The sequence below is a fragment of the Labrus bergylta genome, chromosome 7 (genome assembly GCF_963930695.1).
Source record: "Labrus bergylta chromosome 7, fLabBer1.1, whole genome shotgun sequence".
Lineage (NCBI taxonomy): Eukaryota > Metazoa > Chordata > Actinopteri > Labriformes > Labridae > Labrus > Labrus bergylta.
In genome coordinates this window covers 24,665,027-24,687,988 of record NC_089201.1, presented here as the reverse complement: position 1 = coordinate 24,687,988, position 22,962 = coordinate 24,665,027, and the positions used below count along the sequence as shown (strand labels likewise).

Below are 22,962 nucleotides of genomic sequence, written 5' to 3'. Positions count from 1 at the left end.
ACACCACATATAAATCATTCACCGGCGTAGGCTGTGTTAATAGATAACAGGGAAGTCAGCAACATTTTGTTCTAAATTTAACAGAAATGGTAAGATTACTGTCCTTAAAGAGGGGATCTCAGCTCTGCTTTGTGGGCTCCTGCTTGAGGCAAAAATGTTTATTAGAAGTTAATTGAAGGTTAGAGGTGGGAAAAGTTGGTTGTTGATCCAGCAGCACCTCCTTCTTACTGTGTACTTATTTTGTATACCAGGTTTCCATACAGACCAGATCTCAAAATAATGTAATTATGCAGAACCTTCTTAAGTTCATATTGCTTTTACCTTTAACCCACAAAAAAAAGAGCCTGCTGGGGTTTTGAAGTCACTTGGGATCTGAGGCCCCAACTCGTATGCGTGCTTTGCCCAGTAGGTAATCCAGTTTTTCAGGCTTTTCTGCAACAAATCATGTTCTTTTTTAGTGTGAGAGTGTCTGCTTTGAGCCCAAACAGTATAGGAAGTTAAGCAATGAGCTGTTTCATTGCAGCCTTCAGGAAAAGGTGTTGCTTCTGTGTTTCCTCACATAATGTGCCGTAACAATATTTACAATATCACACAATAAAACTAGGAAAATAAAAAAGATAGTAGCCACACAATATGAAAACATTAAAATGATTTTTGGCAAATTGTTTTGTTTTTTTAATTGTCACACAAGTGTTCCATGATTACACTCCCTTATTCTCATAGTTCTGTGAATCATAAATAAACAAATAATTGTGTGATCTATTATGTCTTCATTTCTAACTATACCATAAATCATATCAGTCATATAAATCTATGCATCCATGCAAAGGAGATACATTTTGTTCACTTTGGAACAACACGTGTATTAGTTATCAGGTATCTGATAAATGGCTCACACATTTATGCAAACCATTTCTATTCTGACCCGTTAAACCTCTACCAGCAGCCTGGTAGACCTCCTCACTGTGTCAAGGAATTCATACAAACGAAGGGAGATTATAAAAATATTTTATTGCTCATTTTACAAAACCTGAGGTTATTGCTTCGTGAATTTGAGTTTAACTTTGCATGTTTTCAGGCTGCGGTTGTCCCACATGTACAAAAGCTTTTGGTTGGGATAATATGACAGCATAGCTAAGATGCCGTCAGCAGACTTCAGATCAAAACTTGCATCTTGAGGACTCTCTTTATTTAAATCAAAGGCATATGTAACTCTCCTGTCTCTAACATCTGTAAAATACAACACACCACATACAATGAAAGCATTTCCTGCTTTAGCTGTGGGGTAGTGAGTGTTAATGATGGACTCTACAGAGAATGTGTCAGAGTTAAGCTTTACAACCATTATGTTATCATCTGTATCTGATGCAAAAATCACCCACAGACCATTTTCATCCACAGCAAACTTGAAGTATGTCTTAGAGTTGCGGAAAAGATAGGTCAGGTTGTTATATCTGCTGTTTGCCATGATCAGAGTGTTGGTCCTCCTGCTGTTCAGGTCAAATCTGTAAAATAATGATCATGTGCAAGTTAAGAAGCTTGGTACAAAGGTCACACAAAAAAGAAAATATTAGTATGGATAATTTACCAAGACAAGAACAAAGTGTTCTACATTTTTAACATAAACACTTACTTTATTAGTCTGTTTGTTCCTGCGTTTTGAAAGTACAATGACTTCTTATAAATAACATGACCACAGCCCTGGTAGAACATCTTCATGTCTATAGTTCTGTCGCCTTTGCTCTGAAAAGTGGAAACATCCCTGTGCTCCGTCAAAAGTCGACCTGAAGAGACATTTGTTTGGGTTGAATTCACAATCTCTCTGACAATTCCCTGTGATAAACTGCAGACAGACATTACTGTAAAAATCACCTGAAAAATGTTCGGCCAGCCAGTATCGACTTCCATCCGGCTCAGACACATCGGACATCCAGGCTCCAAAAGTGCTCTGCATCTCAGTGGCTCTCTCCGAACATCTAATAGTTTTAATGCTGCACTCTAAACAGATAAAGACATTTATTTTAGTAGTTCAACATGTCATCAAATATATAGACGGATGAATAGTTGGAAGTGTAATTTAACAAAATCCTCAAACCAGCTTTTGCCCATCTCTCATTGGTCGTCTTGTTGATTTTGTTGTTGGTCTGAATTTGAAATAATGAATCTATGGAAAAAGAAAAGACATGAATTTATATATGTACCCCTTATTCAAATGATTATGAGCAATTTTTGGTTGTTTTCTCAAGATCTTGACTTATTTATCTTATTACAAAACAACAACACTGGTTTTACTGTACATTAGTACCAGTTATTCCTTAAGGTCTCGACTTATTTCTTATGTTGTCCTCATTTCATAGAGCTGGTTTTCCCATTTTCCCAGGCAGAATTGCTCACAGTAAGACAGAGAAGTGTATGGATGAATGTCCACTTAGAGCTTCGGTTCTGTTCATATTTTTACAAGTTTAAATATATAGATTTGTTTTCTGTATGCAGCGATGGTTGTATCAGTGTAGCAATGATATTTGATGTCAGATTGCAATTAATAAGCGTTCATTTTTTGACTTGTTAGTTTGTCTTTAATTAATCAATCAAAATTAACATGGTATTTTGACAGCCCTAGTGGTAATATTTTGATCCTGAACCCTGTAATAAAATACGTCTTGAGCATTTAAATGTTAACAAGTCAACATTTGAGCCAAATATGGTCCCACAGACCGGTTCTTACCACTTTCAACGGCTGTGTTGTTAGGTATCCCACTGTTCTTGAAGGCATCCTTCTTTTTAGCCAGGTCAACAACAGAAAGTGAGGCTGAAAATTGACAGTGTACATACAGTATATACTTTTAGTTAAATCAACTATATATATATATATATATATATATGTGTGTGTGTGTGTGTGTGTGTGTGTGTGTGTGTGTGTCATTGTAACTTTTAATAATTGAATTAAGAACAGAATTATTTTTACCTGTTAATATTGTACTTGGTGCTGGTGTTGTTTTATCTCTTATGGTGTCGTTCCAGGTGTCATCACTAGAGGTCATCTCTACCCGAAAACCTTGGATGAAAATGAGCTTTTAGTTAAATCAATTCAATTTTGAATAGTGCATTGGCCCTGTGTAGTATACAAGAGTCACTGTGGAAAAAATCAAAATAACTTCAATATTCTTAAAATAAAGTCCTACTTAAACCTTTTTTTGTATATGCACAATATTGATACAAACATACAGTAGTTCATACAACATGTTTTACCACTTCTTATGGGTGTATCATTAAAATTCCCGCTGCCACTGAAGGGGTCACTCTTTTCAGTTATGTCTGGAGGTAGTAGAGCTGAAGAAAGAATAAAAAGACATCCATATACATTTGAAATAATTGAGATGCTGGGCAGAAAAGAGTCTTCTTATAATAGCCAACAGTTTGTACCTGTTAATGTCACTGGTGTCTCTGTGACATTTTCTGTGTTGGAGTGAGTCAAGTTGTTGTGGTTGTACTCTTGATGAACTGTCCCTATTTAAAACATCAATAAGAAAGTTCTGAATCAAAGGTATTTTTTAATTGATTATTATAATAGTCCTCCCACCACTCAAAACACTCTTCTGGAAATTTACCAATGTCTGTAAAATTCAATACATCTCTTTTGTCATTGGCTGGACGTGTTGTTGGTGGAACTGAATCAAGAAAGGAAAATATAGTACAGAAATGATTAGTCAGATAAAAAGTCTCAATTCACCACAGCAGACCATAGAAATCTTAAACTTGTGTTTTTAAAATTTAAAATCAACAAAGTTTTTCACCAGTTGTTGTCCATCTCTTTTTAGTTGTCAAATTGGGCTTGCTGTTGGTCTTCTGTGAATACGAAGAGTCTAAAGAACAATAAACCTTTTAAGTGGGCACCTCAACAGGTGAGAAAGTGGAAAGTTTATACGACTTCTAATGTATTTAATGAACCCTTGAATGAGTGAATTATTTAAAAAATGAATCAAAGGTAAACATCAGTTTCTTAATGCTTACTTGTGGACGTTTCTGCTATGATTCCACTCTTATTGAATTTATCTCCAGTCTTGTGTGCAGAAATTGACGCTGTAAAAACATGTAATCAAATTGTTAAATAAAATAGTGTAAAGTTATGTCTAGTTGTTTCACTCAAAACTCAAACACAGTACTTCTTACCGGTGAATAATCTCATCCATGTCTGTATCCATGTAAAATTCACTCCATGGGAGGAGTCATCCAGGGTGCCAATGCTGTCATCTTGAAATGACACAGAGTCTACAAAAAAAAATGGGGGTTTAACATGTTTTTCTATATATCAAAGGCTACTTTTCCAAAGAAGTCCCCAGGCTGCTCAAAATCATTGTTCACCAGATTTCAATGTTGCAAGTGTTGTCGCATCGCCAATGTTCAAGACGTCTTTGGAGTTGTCCACTGGAATATGTGCTGATGATTCTGCAGAAAGGAATTCCAGATATGATGCAAATACGGAAGTGAATCAAATAATATTTGTGTGGTTGAAATTACAAACAGCATATCATATCATTTATAGCTGTGTGGTACTTAAATGTGAGCTTGAAGTTACAAAGTGTACCCACCAGTTTTGGTCCGTCTCTTGTTATTAGTTACACTTTTGTTTTTCAGGGGCTTTTCTTTGAATGCAGCATTGTTTTTGTCCGCAGAAAGTGTGGCTGTGAAACAAAATGAAACATTTAAAATAATGTTCCCTAAACTTGTTTTACTCTACTAATTCAAAATGAATTTCATCTACCTGTTATGAATTCTATTGGTGTCTCTGTTACACTGTTGGGGTCATTCAGGAGGTCACGGCTGTCGTCTTTATGAAACAAGATTGACTCTAGAGAATTAAAAAAGCTGAAGTCAATGTGTTGCGTTCTGTAACAGTTTGTTTTGCATATCTTGCAAGAATACCACAGCGGCTCACACCAGAGATGGAGACCAATTGGTTGTGACTTGTAGAGAGAAAAATGGTCACACAGTGAAGAGATTCAATGGAAAAAGCACTTTTTTTAAAGATGTGATTTTGGCATGTTTCCTTTGCACAGTTACATTCACGATTTGCCACTTTATACTGCAACTTGACTACAATTAAGAGGGGTGTGTTACACTTTTAACCCTGATAGCTATTTTTCAAATGTGCTCACTTTATGATTAATTTCTCCTTTCTTTTCTGATGGAATAATTGCTTCAGGATTGAACAGGTTGGTCAAATTTCTGTTGAATTACAAAAACAACAAAACAGACACCAATACCAAAGCAGAGGTCTGGTCATGAAGGTGTCTCACCTGATTTCTCATGAGTTTCTAGAATTTTCTCAGAGTCAGTGACATTAAAAACACCTCTGGCCTCATGAGCTGGATGTGGAGACAAAACACGATGGAAAGGCAAGTGAGTTTCATAAGATGAGCGGAGAATGAACTCTGTGGGTAAACACATTTCAGTCTCATGTATCCCACCTGGTAACAAGCTGACTGATGCCTCTGTTGCACTCTTTGTGCTGGTTTGAATCCTTTTGTTATGCCTGTAGTCTGGACTGGGTGATACTAACTCTGTAGAAAGTAAAACAAACAGAGGGCAGTATGTGGTTATACAGCAGAGTATCATTCTGAGCAAATATGAGGCTTACAATAAGCACAGGTGAGTTGGTTGACACAGAAATCAAAGACAGAATCAAAGATATTGTAGTTTTTTTTACCACTTCTCATGGGTGTATAGTCATTGTTTCTGCTGCCATCAAAGGTTTCACTGTTCTCAGTCCGGTCTGGAGGAAGCAGGGCTGTAGAACAAACATTCAAACTCAGGACAGTTTTCATCATGGGTCAAATTAAAAACAGGGTTACAACTTACTCTGCTCATGTATGTGACTGTTTTTAACTTCTATAATTTCTGCCTTCCCTGATTGGTTAGTTTCTTGATACTCAAAATTACATTTTTGGTTTATTTGTCTTTGTCTTCTCACTTATTTTTTGAATCTATCTTTAAATTGTATTCTAGACATCATTGAGAATGAGGGTACGCCCTATATGATTCCTTGAGATGAAATAAAGATTGAATCAATAAAATTAAGAATAAAACAGTTTGTACCTCTTAATGTCGTCGGTGTCTCTGTAACATTTTCTGTGTTCGAGTGATTCAAGGTGTCGTTGCCACTCTCTGGGTGATCTGACACTTGAAAAAATATATATATTTAAAAAAGTAGTGAAGTTATTGGTTTAAGACTTAAAAAAAATCCACTTTTGCCTCTCAAAAATGTTCCTCACCAGCTTCCATAGTGGTTTCCAGAAGTTTGTTTGAATCAGTCACATCCAAACGATTCACTTTGTCTGTGGTTGGAAATGGTCTTTGCGTTCCTGAGGAAATAAAGACATTGCAATATTATACATCATAAAATGAAGAGCTATTGTAATTTTTATTTAATTGTATCTGTAAATTCTGATTTGTTTTCCTACCAGGCTTAACAGCTGTCCAGCTGCTGGTGTTTTCTGCCTCAGTGTCGTTGAAGGCCTCTGTGCTCAGAAGAGGAGAGGAATCTAAATGTGCAGAATAAGAGCATGAAGGGGTTAACTTGATGATTGTTCTCACTCATAAACTTTAGTAACCATTATAACAGATTCATAGAAGCAATGGAATCGCCATAGATAATTGTTGGCCTAAAACCATCAAACTATTAAAATGATGATAGTCTACGATTGTACAATTCATCTAGTAGATGCTTTTGACCAAAGTGACGTACATCTGAGAGTAAGTACAACACAACCAAGGATCTATATAGAAAGAAAAAAGGTGATGAGAGGCAGTGCTCACACGCAATGCACAGAGTGTATAGAAGTTTTATTATTTTTTTGAATATAATCAAAAACAACATCAACAAGCGGCCACTTGATATCATCATCATCATCATCATTGTAAATATTATTATCAACACTAGCCGCAATATCTTCTTCATCACAACATCAGTAACATTAATATTATTAAGTTTGTAGGTGTTCATGACAGAGCTGGGTCTTTAAAGGGCCTCCGCAAGATTGAAGGGAGTTTTTTTTTAAATCAATTCACCGAGGGCCACAGAAGAAGAGAGTCCAGCTACTTATGGCCCTGTGGTGAAGTTAGGACCAAGCACCTTTCATTGGCAATGCGTAGCTGGCGGAAGGGAGTATACACCTGTATGAGGGAGTGAAGGCAGGCAGGAGCTTGTTTGTTGTTGTTTCGTAAGCGAGCAACAGGGTTTTGAATTTGCTGTGTTCAGCTACTCGGAGCCAGTGGAAGGACTTGAACAGCAGAGTTAGATGTGTTGTTTTGAGTTGGTTAAAGACCAGTCATACTGCTGTGTTCTAGCTCTTCTGCAGAGGTCTGAATGTGCATGCAGGGAGACCTCCCAGCAAGGATTGTAGTATGAACAATATAAAAAGAGCCCATACCAGGATCTGTGTTGCATGCTCTGACAGGAAGGGCGTGATCTCAGACTCTATGCTGAAAAGTTGGCAGTCATTTTAGAGATTTGTATGAGATCGGGATCCAGCTAAGACTGAGATCATGTGTCTATTTCTTGTGTTTTAATGTAATGTGTGTAAACTATGCAGTGGTGCTCTGGTTCTTTTTGTTTACATGTTTGTATCTTTCATAATGAGACTCTGAGCATTCAAAGCCCGTGGCTTCCCCAATTAGATAGTTGCTGTGCTGGTTGCTTTTCACCTTTTAATGTTTTTGTTGTAATAGTGAAGAGTGAAATAAAAGTGATATCCCTGTCCGTCTATTTGTAGTAAATTAAATTTACAGACAACATGGCTTAACAGTAAAAACATTAGAAGTAGACACAATTAAAACAACCTGAAATCAAAATGAACAGATTCTTATTTTAGTGCTCAGACCTTTTTCACCTGTTGACTCATTGTGTCCCATGTCTTCTTGACTTGGTGCATGAGAATTATGCCTCATCCTATTTTGAACTAAATTTCCCCCATAAGGACGGTTTATACATGTCTAAAGAGCTGAGTGTTTGACATTCAGAAGACTTGGTGAACCACTTGTTGTCACTTCTGTGGAGTTTTTAAAAAATGAAGCATGTTTCTGACTCCATTGGTGTCCTCACCCAATGTCGTGTTGGTTTGATGGATGTGTTCTCTGAAGATCTTGTTTCTTGCTTCATGACAATAATGAGCAGGACAGGGTGGACCAGGCGGACCTGGTGGACCCCTCGGACCAGGAGGACCTTGGAAAAATACATGCAGAAGCAGAAAATCCGGCTTATACAACTGAGCTAAAAAAAAAAGACTAATTACATCACAACAATAAGAAATAACAGAAACAAATAATAGTGGTAGTCTACAGTTGTTCTTGATATGTGAGAATGTTACATTTTCTACTGTGATTTTCAAACTTTCATTTGAGATTTTTTTTTTCCTATTGATGTTGCAGAAATAATATTTATTTTCCTTAAATAAAATCTGAAGTTCAGTCTGTCTATTACGTCAGGATAACATGATTGTATTGTGTTTGTATTTGTTTGTCACCTCTCACCTTCAATGAAAATGTCATTATAGGTCTCGCCTTTCAGTCGAGGAGGACCAGGGTCTCCTTTAGGTCCTGGTTCTCCTTTTTCACCTGGAGGTCCTAGTCATTGAGAGGTGTTGCCATTAGTTAAACCTCAGAGTCAAAACTGGAAAGAAAAGCAGGAGGTTCATACACACCAAACAGCATTTAGCTGTAGTCTGCACAGTTAACATTTTCCTGCTTAACCAACCTTTAGTTTCCCTGAAGAATCAAATGTGGACAAGGTGTCTGCAGACTCGCTCGAACAACTTAGACTGTTTCAGACTTTAGTTTCAGAGTTTATTCATCTGCTCTAGTCCACACTTCTTCTATGTTTAGTCTACAGGAAGCAGTGAGTGGAAATATAATTGACTTCAGATCTCTCACCTCTTTTTCCTCGCCTCCCCTCAGTCCCTGGCACACCCTGAGGTCCTGGTGAACCAGGTCTACCACGCAAACCTAACAGGCAAAAACACTGTGACTGATGGACACAACTCACCTACATTACTTACATCATGTAGTAGATGCAGCTAACTGAAGTGTCTGATTTTACCTGGTGGGCCAGGTGGGCCTGAGGGAAAAATAAAGAAAATGTACATAAATCCAATAACGTAAAAGCGTCAGAGACCATAAAGACCAAAGCACTGGAATGGAGACTATTTATGAAGTGTACCTGTTAAACAAATTCCTCGGGAGCTGTTACACAGATTCATGAAGGTTTTGATCTGAAAAACAGAAAGAACCATTCGGCAAGGTCAGGCCTGATTGTTAGTACACCTGGAAGCTTTCTAAGGTCAGGCAGATTGATTTTTAAAATTACATGAAAGAACGTGGACATCTTTTCAAATATAACTTTGCCTTTTGTTTTAGGAATTTAAAAGAAGATCGTCTTTTTTTGTCCACAGCATTTACGTGGTCATTTCTTAAATGTCTATTAAATCCTTAGTCAGTTGACAAAAGCAGACGAGATGAGCAGATGACACACTTGAAGCTTAATAATTAATAACTGAATAATTAAGGGGAAGATACGATACTTAGTTGCAGCCTTTACAGTTATTGATTTATAGTAATTATCTCATGAATGATTTAACTTAATGTTTGCAATAAACTTGATGCCTTGTTTGACAGTGTCTGCAGATTTTTTTAAAAGCCTGTACAGCTTAACAAACTGATCTCAGGACTCCTGTTAATTAATGTGCATCTCTATATCTAATCTCTATTTGAAGGAAAATACACATAAACACATAAACATAATCATGCAGTCAAACAGAATCTGCTGAAATGCCACTCCCTGTAGTTGTAATTACAGAGGAGGGAGGAACAGGAAACACTCACGCTCCACTGCATGCTCAAAGTGTTTATTCAGGAAACACTGAGAAGAAAAGAAAACTCCTTCTTAATCTCTGCAACAGACTCTGAGATTCTTTGCATCATTCATACGTGCTTCTCATCCCAAAAGGGAAAAAGGAGGAGATGTTTCTGTTGAATGTGACAGCAAAGAGTTGCTGATTGTTCCGCTGTTCTCTCTCATAACAACACAATGAGACATTTATGAATCACTCTTTCATTCAAGCAATCTGAGTCTGCAATAACTTCTCAATAGGAGCCCATATTTATGGTGTATCTTACAGGAACCATGGAGTAGGTCATCAGCATCAGCATATCCTTTTCTTCTTGGCTTTGTGTCACTTCCCCTTCCAGGTTTCTCCTGCTGCGGTGGAGCTCCGTCAGCCCTCCATCCACTACAGGCTCGGTGGGCTTGATTCCCACCTTTACCCCGCAGCTCTGCCACAGCACCTGCATCTGTGCGTCCAACCTGACCAGCTCCTCTGTCAGCTCTTTCTGTCGAACCAGCAGAAACACCAAACATGCTGAGCACAGGAGCAGCAGCACACAAATCCCAAACAGAAGCACCTTCCACACGAGGAAACCTCCACTCTTCTTCTTCATGTTTGCTGCGTCGTAGTCCTCTTCTGCAAAGTGATCTGTGGGCTCTGAAATTCACAAGCACATTTCTGAACACTTGCCAGCAGATGAGACGTCAGAGGGAATCTACTCTGTAAGCTGCTGCAGAGGAATAAACATGTCAAAATCTGTCTGTACGTACAGTGGGAACCATGTGATGCATTGCGCAACAAGTAGCATCTGGCAAATAGTTACAATCTCAAGTCACACTTGGTTTAGAAGCAATCAATGGAATATTTCCAGAGTGACATGTTGTGCACAAATTGTACTTCTCATCATTGTAGTGCTCTTCTTCTCAACATCGTCTCCAGACTGTCCCACACAAAATTACATGGAAGCGGAATAAATAAGTAGCGAACAAGAGGGGCTTTCTCTGGATCAACAAAAGAGCTTTCAGAGCACTTTCAGTAAAAGGCTGTGCGTGTGAGGATGTTCGTGTATGTTGCAATCGCCTTTTCATTGATGTTTTTTTTTTTTGTTATTGCATTCTGAATTTCCCCTTAGAGAAGAGTGTTTTTTTTGTTTTTTTCTTGATCTGGACAAGTAAAAATAAAGTTCCTCCAGTCATTAAAAGAGGAGAGCGAGTTTTCCAGCCAACTTGGGATAAAAGCCCCCCCCCCCCCCTACCCCACCCAAACCCCGCAATAGAGGCCAACATCTTAATCTACAGCCTTCCATAGGTGCCAAGAATAAAGAACAGATCATTGTTGTATTAATTCTCATTTTTTTAAGAAAGGAAGAAAAATGAACCTGACATACAAAATTACATTTGTTAGACTTTCAGTGTTTTTAAAAGACAGAGATGTCATTTTCCCTCTTTCCCCTCTGTCTCTTTTTTTAAAGTGCTAAATCCCTGCTCCCTTTGACACAGGTCAGGCTGACCCAGCTGATGAATTTCCCCTTGAAAAGACTCCTCAGTGAATGAATAAGACATCATGCTTTCTTTCGCACAAAACTAACCCTATTAAAATAAAGTACAACTGATGAAAGACCTGCGGGTTTTGCATTCTCATTATTTAAAAAAGGTTTCTTAGCAACCAGTAAAGTGAAGGCTTAGCCGAGGGTTTATATAAACACTTGATCCACTCAGATTTATTTTGTAGGAGAGTTTTGAACATCAGAGGCTCTGCATCTCTCCAAAATGCTCTGTCAGGAGCAGGAAAGAGTCAGAAAGTAAGTACTAATCTTTGAGAACAGGGCGATAAAGAACTGAAAAGAATAGTCCTAAAAATCTTTTTTTTTAGAGATGTCAACAGATACATTTTGTGGATAATATTTGAACTCATCTTGACTTCACTGCATTTAGAAAGAGAATTATGTGGATGTTCCATCAAGTGAGTCTGAAAGTTAAAACTCTACTAGCGTTTTCATTACTAATTAATAAATATCAATGATAATATTATTTGCTGGAGCCAGATGAGGTGTTTGCTTTGTGTGATGCTATTTTCCTTGTGGTTGTGTGTGTTGGCCCTCTACTGGGCACTATGTGTGGCCTGGTTAAGACCAGGCTTCAGGTGAGGTGGGACATTCCACATTTCCACATTCATCCCTCAAGTGACTTTTCTAAACAATATTGGGTTTGTTAAAATTGTTCACTGCAATTTAAGTAAAAAAAAACTTTGCTTTAATGGATCTTCGTTCGCTGGGTCTAAGAGCAGATCGATTGGACAACGTTGGATTTTTTAGTTTCCTTGTGGATTATAATTGAGCTGGAGCCGTATCAACACCGGTACATCGTAAACTGAGCACCGGGACAAAGTGCACTCTTGGTCGGTCATCCACGGACTGTGAAAAGGACACGAATCAGGTACGCGTAGCGCTACAAGCATTATGGTCATGTTTTATTTGTGTGCACACGTTTATTTTTGACAATCAAACCCGGTATTTGGTTTGAACTGGGGATTAAAAGAGCTCTGATTTATGCATGGTATTTTTTGTTGTGGTATTTGATTATTATCATGAGTGATGATCTACTTCATTTGATTAGCTAAATATGGATGGTGAATGAAGTTTGCTGGTGATGAGCCTGCTGCTGCTCGCACACCACTGCGGGTGCGCAAGGGGTTGACAACGAAACACATGTGATACCAAAACGTTCAGTGAAATTGACCGAAAAAGCATTTCTGGACAAACTTCAGAAGTCCCGGAAAGCAAAACTAAACAAGGCATTTTGTTTAAAAAGACAATGCAAAACTTAATGCAAGACAAAACATAAAACTGAGGTTCACTGTACATTCGACAAATACAAAACTCTATATGAAGAGGCAAAGGAAACCCACGAAACTCTCATGCAATTTCTACCTCCCAATGAAATGGAGAAAAACGAAATATGGTTTAAAGCAAAAATGTTGGGTTTCAATGAATTTTCTATCCGATGTGAAAAGATGGACGTCTAAAGCAATTTCAGGATCCGAAAGAAACGAGGAAAGAGTTGAGAATGAAATAAATCCGAGTGACAGCATTTCAAATATTGGAACCAAAGTTTCAAGCACAAAATCAAGCAGAAAAAGTCATACAAGATTCAAGGACCACAAATGAGCAAAGCTGATACTGACTCTGCGCGCATCCAGGCAGAGGCAGAGAGAGATCTGTTTTAAAGGAAAAGCGCGCACTGGAGGCGCAAGCTGCGTCGCTCAGGAGGAGACAGGAGAAACTTGAGTTTGAAACGGAGATGGCAGCCTCAGCAGCAAAAAAAAAAAAATAGCGGTGTTATCAGCGTCCAGTCATGAAGCTTTTTCAACAACAAAATCAAATGGAATGGAATCATATTGTGAAAAAGGAAAACGATTAAAGGGCACGTCCACCACTTCACGCCCTCCTTTCAAAGAATACAGATCAAAACCTGTGGATCCACTTCAACTATATCAACAAAATCCAGATGCTTATATGAAAACAGCACAAACCGAAGTTGAAGACAAAAGTGGAATTTCAACAACAGTGCACAAACGGCCAGCAGTCAAACCTGTGTTGAACCCTTATGAACAAATAACAAATCCTGCATTTCAGTTCCAACCGTCTTTCCCAGAAAATCACAACACACCAGCTTTGTACAATATACTGGAAAAACAAAATTAAATCACCTCACTTCTAATAAAGCAGCAATCTTTGAATTTACTGCCACCAAGAGAAATTCCATATTTTGATGGTGATCCTCTGCAGTACAACACTTTCATCAGGGCTTTTGAACATTGTGTGGAACATCACACCAACTACAAAGGGGACTGCTTATATTACCTTGATAAGTATACAAGAGGTCAGCCAAGAGACTTTAGCTGCCAGCATATGGCTTCAGACAGAGGATATTCTGCAGCCAGGCACCTGTTATAGGAGCACTTTGGGAATGAACACATTATCACTGCAGCATACATGGAAAAAGTTCTAAAATGGCCTGAAGTTAAACAGGAGGATGTGAAATCTTTGCAAGCATACGCACTGTTTTGTACGAGAATGTTGTAATGCAATGGAGGACCTGCAGTACATGAGAGAACTGGATATGCCTGCAAATATGAAGACAATTATCCTCAAACTTCCGGACAAACTTAGAGAAAAATGTCGAAGCTCTGCATGTGACATATTGGAAAAATGTAATCGCAGAGCTCAATTCATGGATATTGTCAAGTTCATCGAACGTCAGATGAAAATATTGTCTGACCCTGTGTTTGGAAACATTCAGAACACACAACACTGCACAGGAAGTAAAAACCCAAACAGAATGAAATCCCAAGCCAGGCCAAACTTCAAAGGCAACAGCTTTGCAACAACTATTACTGCTATTGAAACATCATCTTCTCCGGAATCCAGACAAAACAAACCTTTTCAACAGGAAATGCGTCCATCTACAAAACAATGCAGCATCTGTATATGCTGTGCTCAAGGTCACACACTGGATAAGTGCCCCCAAATGGACAGGAAAACCCATAGGGACAAGATAAACTTTCTAAGAGAGAAAGGAATCTGTTTTGGATGCCTCCACCCTGGACATTTGAGCAAGGACTGTGATAAGCGCCGTTCTTGCAAAATCTGATGCCAGAACCATCCTGCTCTTCTACACATTAAACAAAAAGCTAAAGCTGACTACACAAACTCAGCACAGCAAAAAGAAACATCAGTGAGTAGTACAGTTGTTTCTTTGCAAGCATGTGATCATACAGGGGCCGGTAACAGTAGTAGCAGTGAGGGGATTCTATCCATTCTGCCTGTACAGATAAAGTCAAAAAAGGGAAACGTAATCATACAGACATATGCTTTTTTGGATCCGGGTAGCACAGCCACCTTTTGTTCTGAAACACAAAAGCTGAAACTAAATGGAAGGAAAACTCACATCAGCCTTCAAACCATGGGATCAAAATCATCAGTTCCCAGTTATGTGTTGGAAGGTCTGGAGATTGCAAGTCTGAATGGCTCAATTTTCTATGACCTTCCAGAAATCTACACACAAAAGAGGATGCCTGTTAGCACACATAACATTGTCAAGGAAGAGGATTTGGCCATATCTTAATGATGTTCATGTCCCTCTCATTAAATCTGAAGTGGATGTATTGATTGGTACCAATGCGCCCAAATTGCTGGAACCCTGGGAAGTTATAAACAGTGTTGAAAATGGACCCTATACCATTAAGACCCTATTAGGTTGGGTTGTTAATGGTCCCTTGCATGGGTGCAGTGACGAGCAATGTGAGACTGGCCACCCCGCTGTTACTGTAAACAGGATCTCTGTGGAAACCCTGGAAAAAATGCTGGCTTGTCGGTACGATCATGAGTTTAATGAAAAGGCGTCAGATGACAAAAAGGAGATGTCAAGGGACGATGAGATAGTTCATGAAAATCATGGAACATTCAGCCACACTTCAGGATGGACACTGCAACTTAACACTTCCTTTGAAAACTGAGTATGTGTCCCTTCCAAACAATAAATGCATAGCATATCAGCACATTCTTGGATTGAAGAGGAAGTTTGAAAAAAATGAGGCTTTTCATCAGGAATATACCAACTTTATGAATGATGTCATCAGTAAAGGATATGCTGGACTTGTGCCAGAAAATGAAATGGAAAGATTTGATGGAAGTGTATGGTATATTCCACATCATGGAGTGTATCATCCAAAGAAAGGAACACTTCGTGTGGTATTTGACTGTGGAGCTGAGTTCAAAGGGAAATCTCTCAACAGTCAACTTCTGCAAGGTCCTGCAAAGAGATTTGTTTGGAGTTCTCACACGATTCAGACAAGAACCTGCAGCATTAATGACTGATGTTCAAGCCATGTTTCATCAAGTCAGAGTGACGCAAACGGAAAGAGATTTCCTTCGGTTCTTGTGGTGGCCTGAAGGTGATGTAAGGCAAGAACTTGTGGAGTACAGAATGACTGCGCATCTTTTCGGTGCAGTGTCTTGACCCAGCTGTGCTTGTTGTGCACTTAGAAGAACTGCAGAAGACAATCAAAGTAGCTTCCCTGCTGAAGTCATTGACACAGTAAAGAACAACTTTTACATGGACGATTGTCTTAAGAGCTTGCAGTCTGTGGAGGAAGCTGCCAAAATGGTAAATGATCTGACAACTCTGTGTCAAAAAGGAGGCTTCCACTTGACTAAATGGATAAGCAACAATCGTGAAGTGTTACAATCCAGACCCAAAAAAGAAAGATCGAAGAATCTGCAAGATTTGGATCTGGACAAAGACCAACTACCAGTTGAAAGAGCCCTTGGCCTGCAATGGTGTGTCGAGACAGACACTTTCAAATTCAAGATGTCACTCAAGGAACAGCCAATTACTAGACGTGGCATTCTATCTGTGGTCAGTTCAGTGTTTGATCCTTTGGGCTTTCTCGCACCGCTCACTCTTCCAGCCAAACTTATTCTACAGGATCTGTGTAGGAAGAGTTATGGCTGGGATGATCCAATTCCCTTAACTCTCCAACAACAGTGGACAAAATGATTGACAGACCTGGAAGGAGTGCAAGCATTCACGGTGGATAGATGTCTTAAGCCAACAGTTACAATAATAGCAATTTTTACAATTAGATATATTACAAGTGAGTAGACACTGGATTTGTGTGTTCTTTCTCTTATTTCTTTTTCAATCATTACTTTGCATACATACTATTATTGTAATTATTGTTACAACAATTATTGATGCTGTATTATTATTAGTATAGTTGTAATATACTTATATTATGACTATATAGAATTGCCTAATTGATATAGGGATGTATTGGAAGTACACTTGCTAAATCTATTTAAGTATATACATCTACATTTTCTCTGGTTATTCATGTATTATTATTATTTTTTTATCATTATTATTTATTTATATGTTTTTGTGTCTATTTGAAACACACCACAAAATGTTCATGTTGACAGTGGATTTGCTTGTAAAGTTTTATGTTTTCCTAATAAACAAATCTTTAAAAAAACAAACAAACATGGAACTATTTGCAAAGGGAACATTTGGGACGGTTAGCCTCATTCATGACACTTCTTTGAAAACAAAAATCTTTTAAATGTCAGTGAGGACGATTCAGAAGTTCATCAGTGTTTGTCTCGTGTGGGATCTGAGGGTTTAGGTATTGTGTCGTCCGTTTTCTCCAATCTGAGGATAAACTTGAGGTAAACTGAGGACATTTGTTTTACAAAGAAAGGGTGGAATGATGCTTTAGGAGGGAACTTGAATTTTGTGAATATGAATTCATTGTGCACATGTTTGTTCAGTATGTTGTTATTATAATCATGTGAAAAAAAAGTCAAAGGAGGAAATAAATGTATCTGTTAAATTGATATGAATAACATGAATCTGTCAACCGCTCGCACTCAGCCTGTATTATGATATCAGATGTTTTTTTTTGTTTAGATGTTTATTGCCATTTGCACAGGTACAGGACAGTACAGGTACATTGGAATTCTTGTGCGTTTCTCCCTGAGTCAGCTTCTACAAAAAAGTTAAAATTATATATAAAATAGAATAGCATTGTAAGAAAAAAAGAGAGTACAAAAAAGTAAAAATAAATAAGTTGTATTAACAGCTAAGTAAAGATATAATACAAAAAAAATAAAAAATAAAAAGGGGAACACTGTACAATGACATGAAAATATAAATATGTTTTATGTGTTATTATCTCTTATTGCACCTGAGGTTATTGCACACATATTTTTCACATTATATAATTGCACTGTTTTTTGTTTTTAAGGTTAATATTGCAGTATTGCACTGTGAGTTGGTCAACTGTCCATTTAGTCTGTGAGGTGTGGGGTTAGGTACTTCCTTCCCATCTTAATGTCCTGTGCTACAAGTCTCACGGCAGCAGGGAAAAAGCTGTTGTGGTAGCGGGCCTTGTGGGTGGAGATGCTCTCTGGCCTGTGATGTCGCAGGTTATAGCCCGAGTTCTTCCACCTGAACAGAGCATGAGCTGGGTGCTGTTTGTCCTTGAGGATGCTCTGTGTTAATTTTCCCTTCTCTTTTCTTTTTTTTTTAAACAAACGGATGAATGTATTGTGTGTTAGTTAAAGGAGACAGCTGTGTATAAGCACACATCAGCCTGCACAGGTGTGTGTTCCTGGTTGGAGTATAATGAACGGGATACCGCCGTTAGACACACTCACCTCTACCATGTTGGCCAATATATCGTCTGAAGTCTCCACCTTTCTACTCCTCCTGCTGCTGCTGCTGCTCTTCACCTGGAGCAGCTTCACACACCGCTCACCTGTACCAGGTAACTTCTGCTCCCCCACAAAGCCACAAAGCTTGTGCAGACTGATCCACAAACAAAATACTGTAGCTCTGCAGAGAGAGAAATAATATGACAAACATCTGCTCTAGAGAGCTACTTAGGTGTGTTGTGCTTTTAAGAGAGTGAGAGTGAGGAAGTCAAGTTATCTGCAGCACTTTGTGGATTAAAATAATAAAGATTTTTTCTGATTTCCATACCGGAATTCCATGTTTTCAATAAATTTCTTTACAATTGTTTGATCAACTGGTACAAACATTTTGTAGAGTGAAAAATTAGGTAAGAAAGAAACAACAGAAAATGATGGAGATATTCTGTTCAGAATTCATCCTTTTCAAAAGATTCTATGCATCATACAGAATGAGTCTCCTATCGTCAGTGGCTTTATTTTATGACAAAAAAACAAAGCTGTGATGAAATCTTGTCCAATTACCAGACCTGATAACAAAATGTTAATTTTAGAATATTTTTCCATGCTGACTCTGATCGTTTTTAAGTCGTTTTTTAGCCCAGAATCATCTGAACATACTTATTAGTAAAGTACTTTCACGGTCCCACATCTTCTTGAGCATGTGGATGCTGTTGATATATCTAACAAAAATATATCTAACCTTAAGTTCTCCCAGTCCTGTATTGACATTATAAACTGACCCTGCTGTCCCACGCAGTATTTGTTCAGCCCAGTCAGATTTTGAAGGCTTTGGTATATACAGTATATAATTTATAAGATGTTTGAGGCCTTGACGATATCTCAATGCTGAAAAGAAAATCACTCATATTCCAAATTATTTCTCAAGAATTTCTATCAGAAGGAGTATTGAAAAAAAGGCACATTGCTCCCTCAAATCTGAGAAGCTTAGTCTTCTTTCAAATGACTCTTAACAAACTGTTCACTGGAGCTCCGTGTCTGCAGTGTTTCTTTTGATGAATGCAAAAGTCAACTCAACAGACTGGAAAAGTGCAACGACAGGAATTTACTATGCCTTAAATTATCTTTCTTGAGGTCCTTCCTTCTTGGCCGGACTTGGTCCTCTCCTCACCTACAGCAGATTCATCTTGACCGGGATAGGCACAGCGTGCAACTACTACAACAACAAGTATGGCAGCATTGTGCGGGTCTGGATTAACGGCGAGGAGACTCTCATTCTGAGCAGGAAAGTCTCTTAAGATTCAAAACCTTTTGCACTTTTACAGTTTATCCTGAGGAAATGTAAATCAAGGAAATCTTTGCCCCTCTCGCAGGTCCTCAGCAGTGTATCATGTTCTGAAGAGCGCCCACTACATAGCCAGATTTGGGAGCAAAACAGGGCTGGGGTGTGTTGGGATGGAAGGGAGGGGGATCATTTTTAACAGTGACGTCCAGCTGTGGAAGAAAGCCAGGACATATTTTTCTAAAGGTGAGGTAATATCTTCCCACACATTTTCTAACGCAATAACAAAAGCATGTTGGACATTTCTGACCTGCTGCTTCATGGCAGTTGAAGTTGTGGTTGTTTTGCAGCTCTGACAGGCCCCGGACTCCAGAGGACAGTGGGAATCTGTTTAAGCTCCACAGCCAAACATCTGGAGCGCCTGCAAGACTTGACGGACGCCTCCGGACATGTGGACGCTCTCAATCTGTTAAGAGCCATTGTGGTGGACATCTCCAACAAGCTTTTTCTCAGGGTGCCACTTAATGGTCAGCTGCTTCCTCACAGCATGGATTTAAACTCTGTGATTTTCTGCTGCTCCTGACTCTGATTGTTTTTGTTCCTATGACTTAGAAAAAGACCTGCTAATGAAAATCCACAACTACTTTGAAACATGGCAGACAGTCTTAATAAAGCCTGATATTTTCTTCAAGATTGGCTGGCTGTACAACAAGCACAAGAGAGCAGCGTAAGAGCCTCACACATTAAAGTAATTCATCATACGCCTTCTGATCTAAAACCTTAGGGTTGCTTCTTGTGCCAACAGCCAGGAGCTGCAAGATGTGATGGAGAGCCTTCTTGAGACTAAAAGAAAGATTATAAATGAGTCTGAGAAGTTGGACGATGATCTTGACTTTGCAACAGAGCTCATCCTTGCTCAGGTTTGTATCCACTGATAAATCTAGCGTTGAAATGATGTGAAGTGTTGGCTGCATTTCTTCTTTTATTAACAGAACCACGGAGAGCTTTCAGCAGATAACGTCAGACAGTGCGTGCTGGAGATGGTGATCGCAGCGCCCGACACACTCTCCATCAGCCTCTTCTTCATGCTGTTGCTGCTGAAACAAAACCCAGACGTGGAGCTAAAGATAGTGGAGGAGATGAACACTGTCAGTAAGTGCATCTCTGCTGTTCTTCACAGCAAATGCATTTGTCTAATTTCTAGACAAAAAGATTTCATCAAATGTATAATAAGACACATTAACCTAACAAGTCCAGATAAATGTCGTATTTCAAGAAATTAGAAGCAAAAATGTGTGAATTGTTTGGGATGAGTACAACTGTCTGACAATGCAAATGGCAAAATCTTCTATTAGTTTCTTGACAGACATTACATCTCATTTTAAAAAATGTAAGAGTTTTCGTCTCCTTAAAAAAAAGATGTTAATCTGGTCTTGTCAGGTGAATGCAGCGTAAATTAAGTATAAGATTTGGAATAAGACAAATACATTTCTTTTTTTGCAGTAGCTATCAAATGATTCCAATTATCCTTTAATGATGTCATTTTGATTTTCAGTAGAAAACAGTGATGGAAAAATTGACTATGAAAGCCTAATAGTGCTGGAGAGTTTCATCAATGAGTCTTTGAGGTTTCATCCTGTGGTTGATTTCACAATGCGAAAAGCTCTGCAGAACGACAACATTGAAGGCACTAAAATAGCAAAAGGAACCAACATCATCCTCAACATTGGTCTCATGCATAAAACTGAATTCTTCCCCAAACCCAGAGAGTTCAGCCTGACGAACTTCGACAGAACAGTGAGTCAGTGACAGATTTGAAACAAAGTGTAGCTTAAAAAAAACAAAAAAAAAACAGCAACTGAGTCTTGATCTCCTGTGTTTGCTGACAGGTGCCCAGTCGTTTCTTTCAGCCTTTCGGCTGCGGGCCCCGCTCTTGCGTGGGCAAACACATCGCCATGGTGATGCTGAAGGCCATCCTGGTGGCTCTGTTGTCTCGTTACACCGTGTGTCCTCGCCAAGGCTGCACCCTCAACAGCATCCGGCAGACCAACAACCTGTCGCAGCAGCCTGTGGAGGACGAGCAGAGCCTGGCCATGCGTTTCGTCCCTCGAAAAACACGACCTCCACACAGTCAGCTCTAAAACAAACACAGAACTGGTACAAGTGCAGGGAAAAGGTTGTACAAATGTTTGTGCTCTGTATCTTTGTTCGACGCTTCAAATGTTTTTTTTTTTTTAGAGTATGTAAACACTTAGTTTAAGACCTGTACTGACATAAAGAGCTACAGCCTTTAGAGTCCCTTTCACACATGACCTCCCGACATTTTCAGGAATGTGCCTTTCATCAATGCACCTCACAGCAGGATATCTTCAATGTCAAGCTTGCTTTCACAGCTCAAAATACCAAGTTTCATTGAGCTGGGTAGCGTGTGCAGGAGGAGGAGAAGGAGGAGGGTTAGTATTCCATAATGATAACAGTTTCTGCATTAATATCACTACAACCTGTATTGAGACGCTCTTGCAACACAAATACAACAGTTCAAGTGAACTGAGGCGCCAGTAAATGTTTACTATTGTTGCCTTCATGTGCTCCTCAACTCAATTTACAAGTTAAGAGCACATGAATGGCTCTCATAAGTCCTAATTCCAAGAGGAAAATTGGGAAATTTCTATGATACCCACTTGCTAAGTTGACAACAGGAACAGGGACAACACACACACAGCATGCCAACAAGCCTAGTTTTTGGCAATAAAGCCAGCTAAGCAAATATTAGCTAATGATAATGTTATTTAAGCTTCTAAACTAATTCAAATATCAACTACATATCTGATGCGCATTCTTTGTTCTTCATTCTGCCGCTGAAGCCCAAAGGATCTCTGGGCTACTTACTTTTGGTGATTAAACTTAGCCTCAAAAAACAAAAACCTTATTCCTCTAGCTTCCTTTTTCTGGATTTTTGCGACCAGAGCAATTATTACAACTGCACAACTGGGAATTACGATATTTCAGAGGAGCACATGAAGGCAGCCTATTACCCTCTACAGTCACACATGAGCTCACTTGGACTTCACGCAGACATTGTAAAAGGGTTCTGGCAGGGGAAAAACTGCTTAAAGTCAGAGTGAACAGATATGACCATTTGCCTTCATACATGCATCCCACCCAGGCAATTAGGAGTCAGGAGTGTAGTGCATGTGTGAAAGGGGCTAACATCTCTCTTATTGGTAATGTACTTAAATAAAGGTAGTGTTAGCATGTTGGATACATGGATAAAAAACATTGTTTCATACACGAAAGTATAAAGTAGAATACATTAAACATTTGCATTTGATAATTTATCCCATGTTATATCTGTAATTAAAAACAATGTTTTAAGAGACACTGATTGTTTCTTTTAAGGGTCTAAGTGAATGGAAATTATGTCTAAGGTTGTTTGACACCACAAGTTTTAAAGTGATACAATCCCGGTCATCTTGATTATCCATAGTTCAGAAAAGTACTGAAGCTTTGAAATAAATAAATAACCGATCTTCAGTTCTATTTTCAACCAAAAGCAGCTGAGAGTGAAAGAGAGAGAGAGCATTGTT

At 38.7% G+C, this 22,962-nt stretch overlaps 2 protein-coding genes across 3 annotated transcripts; one reads left to right on the top strand and one right to left on the bottom strand.

Annotated features, from left to right (window-relative positions):
• Window positions 1-994: 994 nt before the first annotated feature.
• LOC110003034 (uncharacterized) lies at window positions 995-10,759 on the bottom strand. Of its 2 annotated transcripts, none has more exons than XM_065957136.1 (27): window positions 10,171-10,759; window positions 9,215-9,266; window positions 9,095-9,112; window positions 8,929-9,000; window positions 8,530-8,622; window positions 8,102-8,221; window positions 6,462-6,542; window positions 6,273-6,362; window positions 6,097-6,174; window positions 5,708-5,788; window positions 5,469-5,561; window positions 5,298-5,366; window positions 4,763-4,849; window positions 4,590-4,682; window positions 4,363-4,446; window positions 4,171-4,269; window positions 4,012-4,080; window positions 3,795-3,863; window positions 3,609-3,668; window positions 3,424-3,507; window positions 3,250-3,330; window positions 2,966-3,055; window positions 2,726-2,809; window positions 2,096-2,164; window positions 1,873-1,998; window positions 1,634-1,784; window positions 995-1,505 (listed from the first exon to the last, which is right to left on the bottom strand). In XM_065957136.1, the coding sequence occupies exons 1-27, from the start codon at window positions 10,489-10,491 to the stop codon at window positions 1,037-1,039; spliced, it is 2,883 nt and encodes a 960-aa protein (XP_065813208.1). In that variant the 5' UTR covers window positions 10,492-10,759; the 3' UTR covers window positions 995-1,036. The 2 variants fall into 2 exon arrangements, with proteins under 2 accessions (XP_065813208.1, XP_065813207.1); XM_065957135.1 differs by having other exon boundaries at window positions 6,097-6,180; window positions 10,171-10,757.
• Window positions 10,760-11,985: 1,226 nt separating this feature from the next.
• On the top strand, window positions 11,986-22,090 carry cyp19a1b (cytochrome P450, family 19, subfamily A, polypeptide 1b). The gene is given in 10 exon segments (XM_065957139.1): window positions 11,986-12,313; window positions 18,001-18,209; window positions 19,228-19,430; window positions 19,432-19,621; window positions 19,726-19,902; window positions 19,988-20,102; window positions 20,181-20,295; window positions 20,368-20,527; window positions 20,931-21,172; window positions 21,265-22,090. Coding segments are annotated over 9 exon segments (1,596 nt in total). The 5' UTR covers window positions 11,986-12,313; window positions 18,001-18,067; the 3' UTR covers window positions 21,517-22,090.
• Window positions 22,091-22,962: the final 872 nt, after the last annotated feature.

Excerpts from the sequence above, each read along its gene's own strand:
- LOC110003034 (XM_065957135.1), bottom strand. The coding sequence starts at position 10,491 with ATGAAGAAGAAGAGTGGAGGTTTCCTCGTGTGGAAGGTGCTTCTGTTT. Across the intron at positions 6,363-6,461 it reads CTGGACAGCTGTTAAGCCTG|GAACGCAAAGACCATTTCCA; the intron begins GTAGGAAAACAA and ends TTATTTCCTCAG. Across the intron at positions 2,810-2,965 it reads ACCAAGTACAATATTAACAG|CCTCACTTTCTGTTGTTGAC; the intron begins GTAAAAATAATT and ends GTCAATTTTCAG.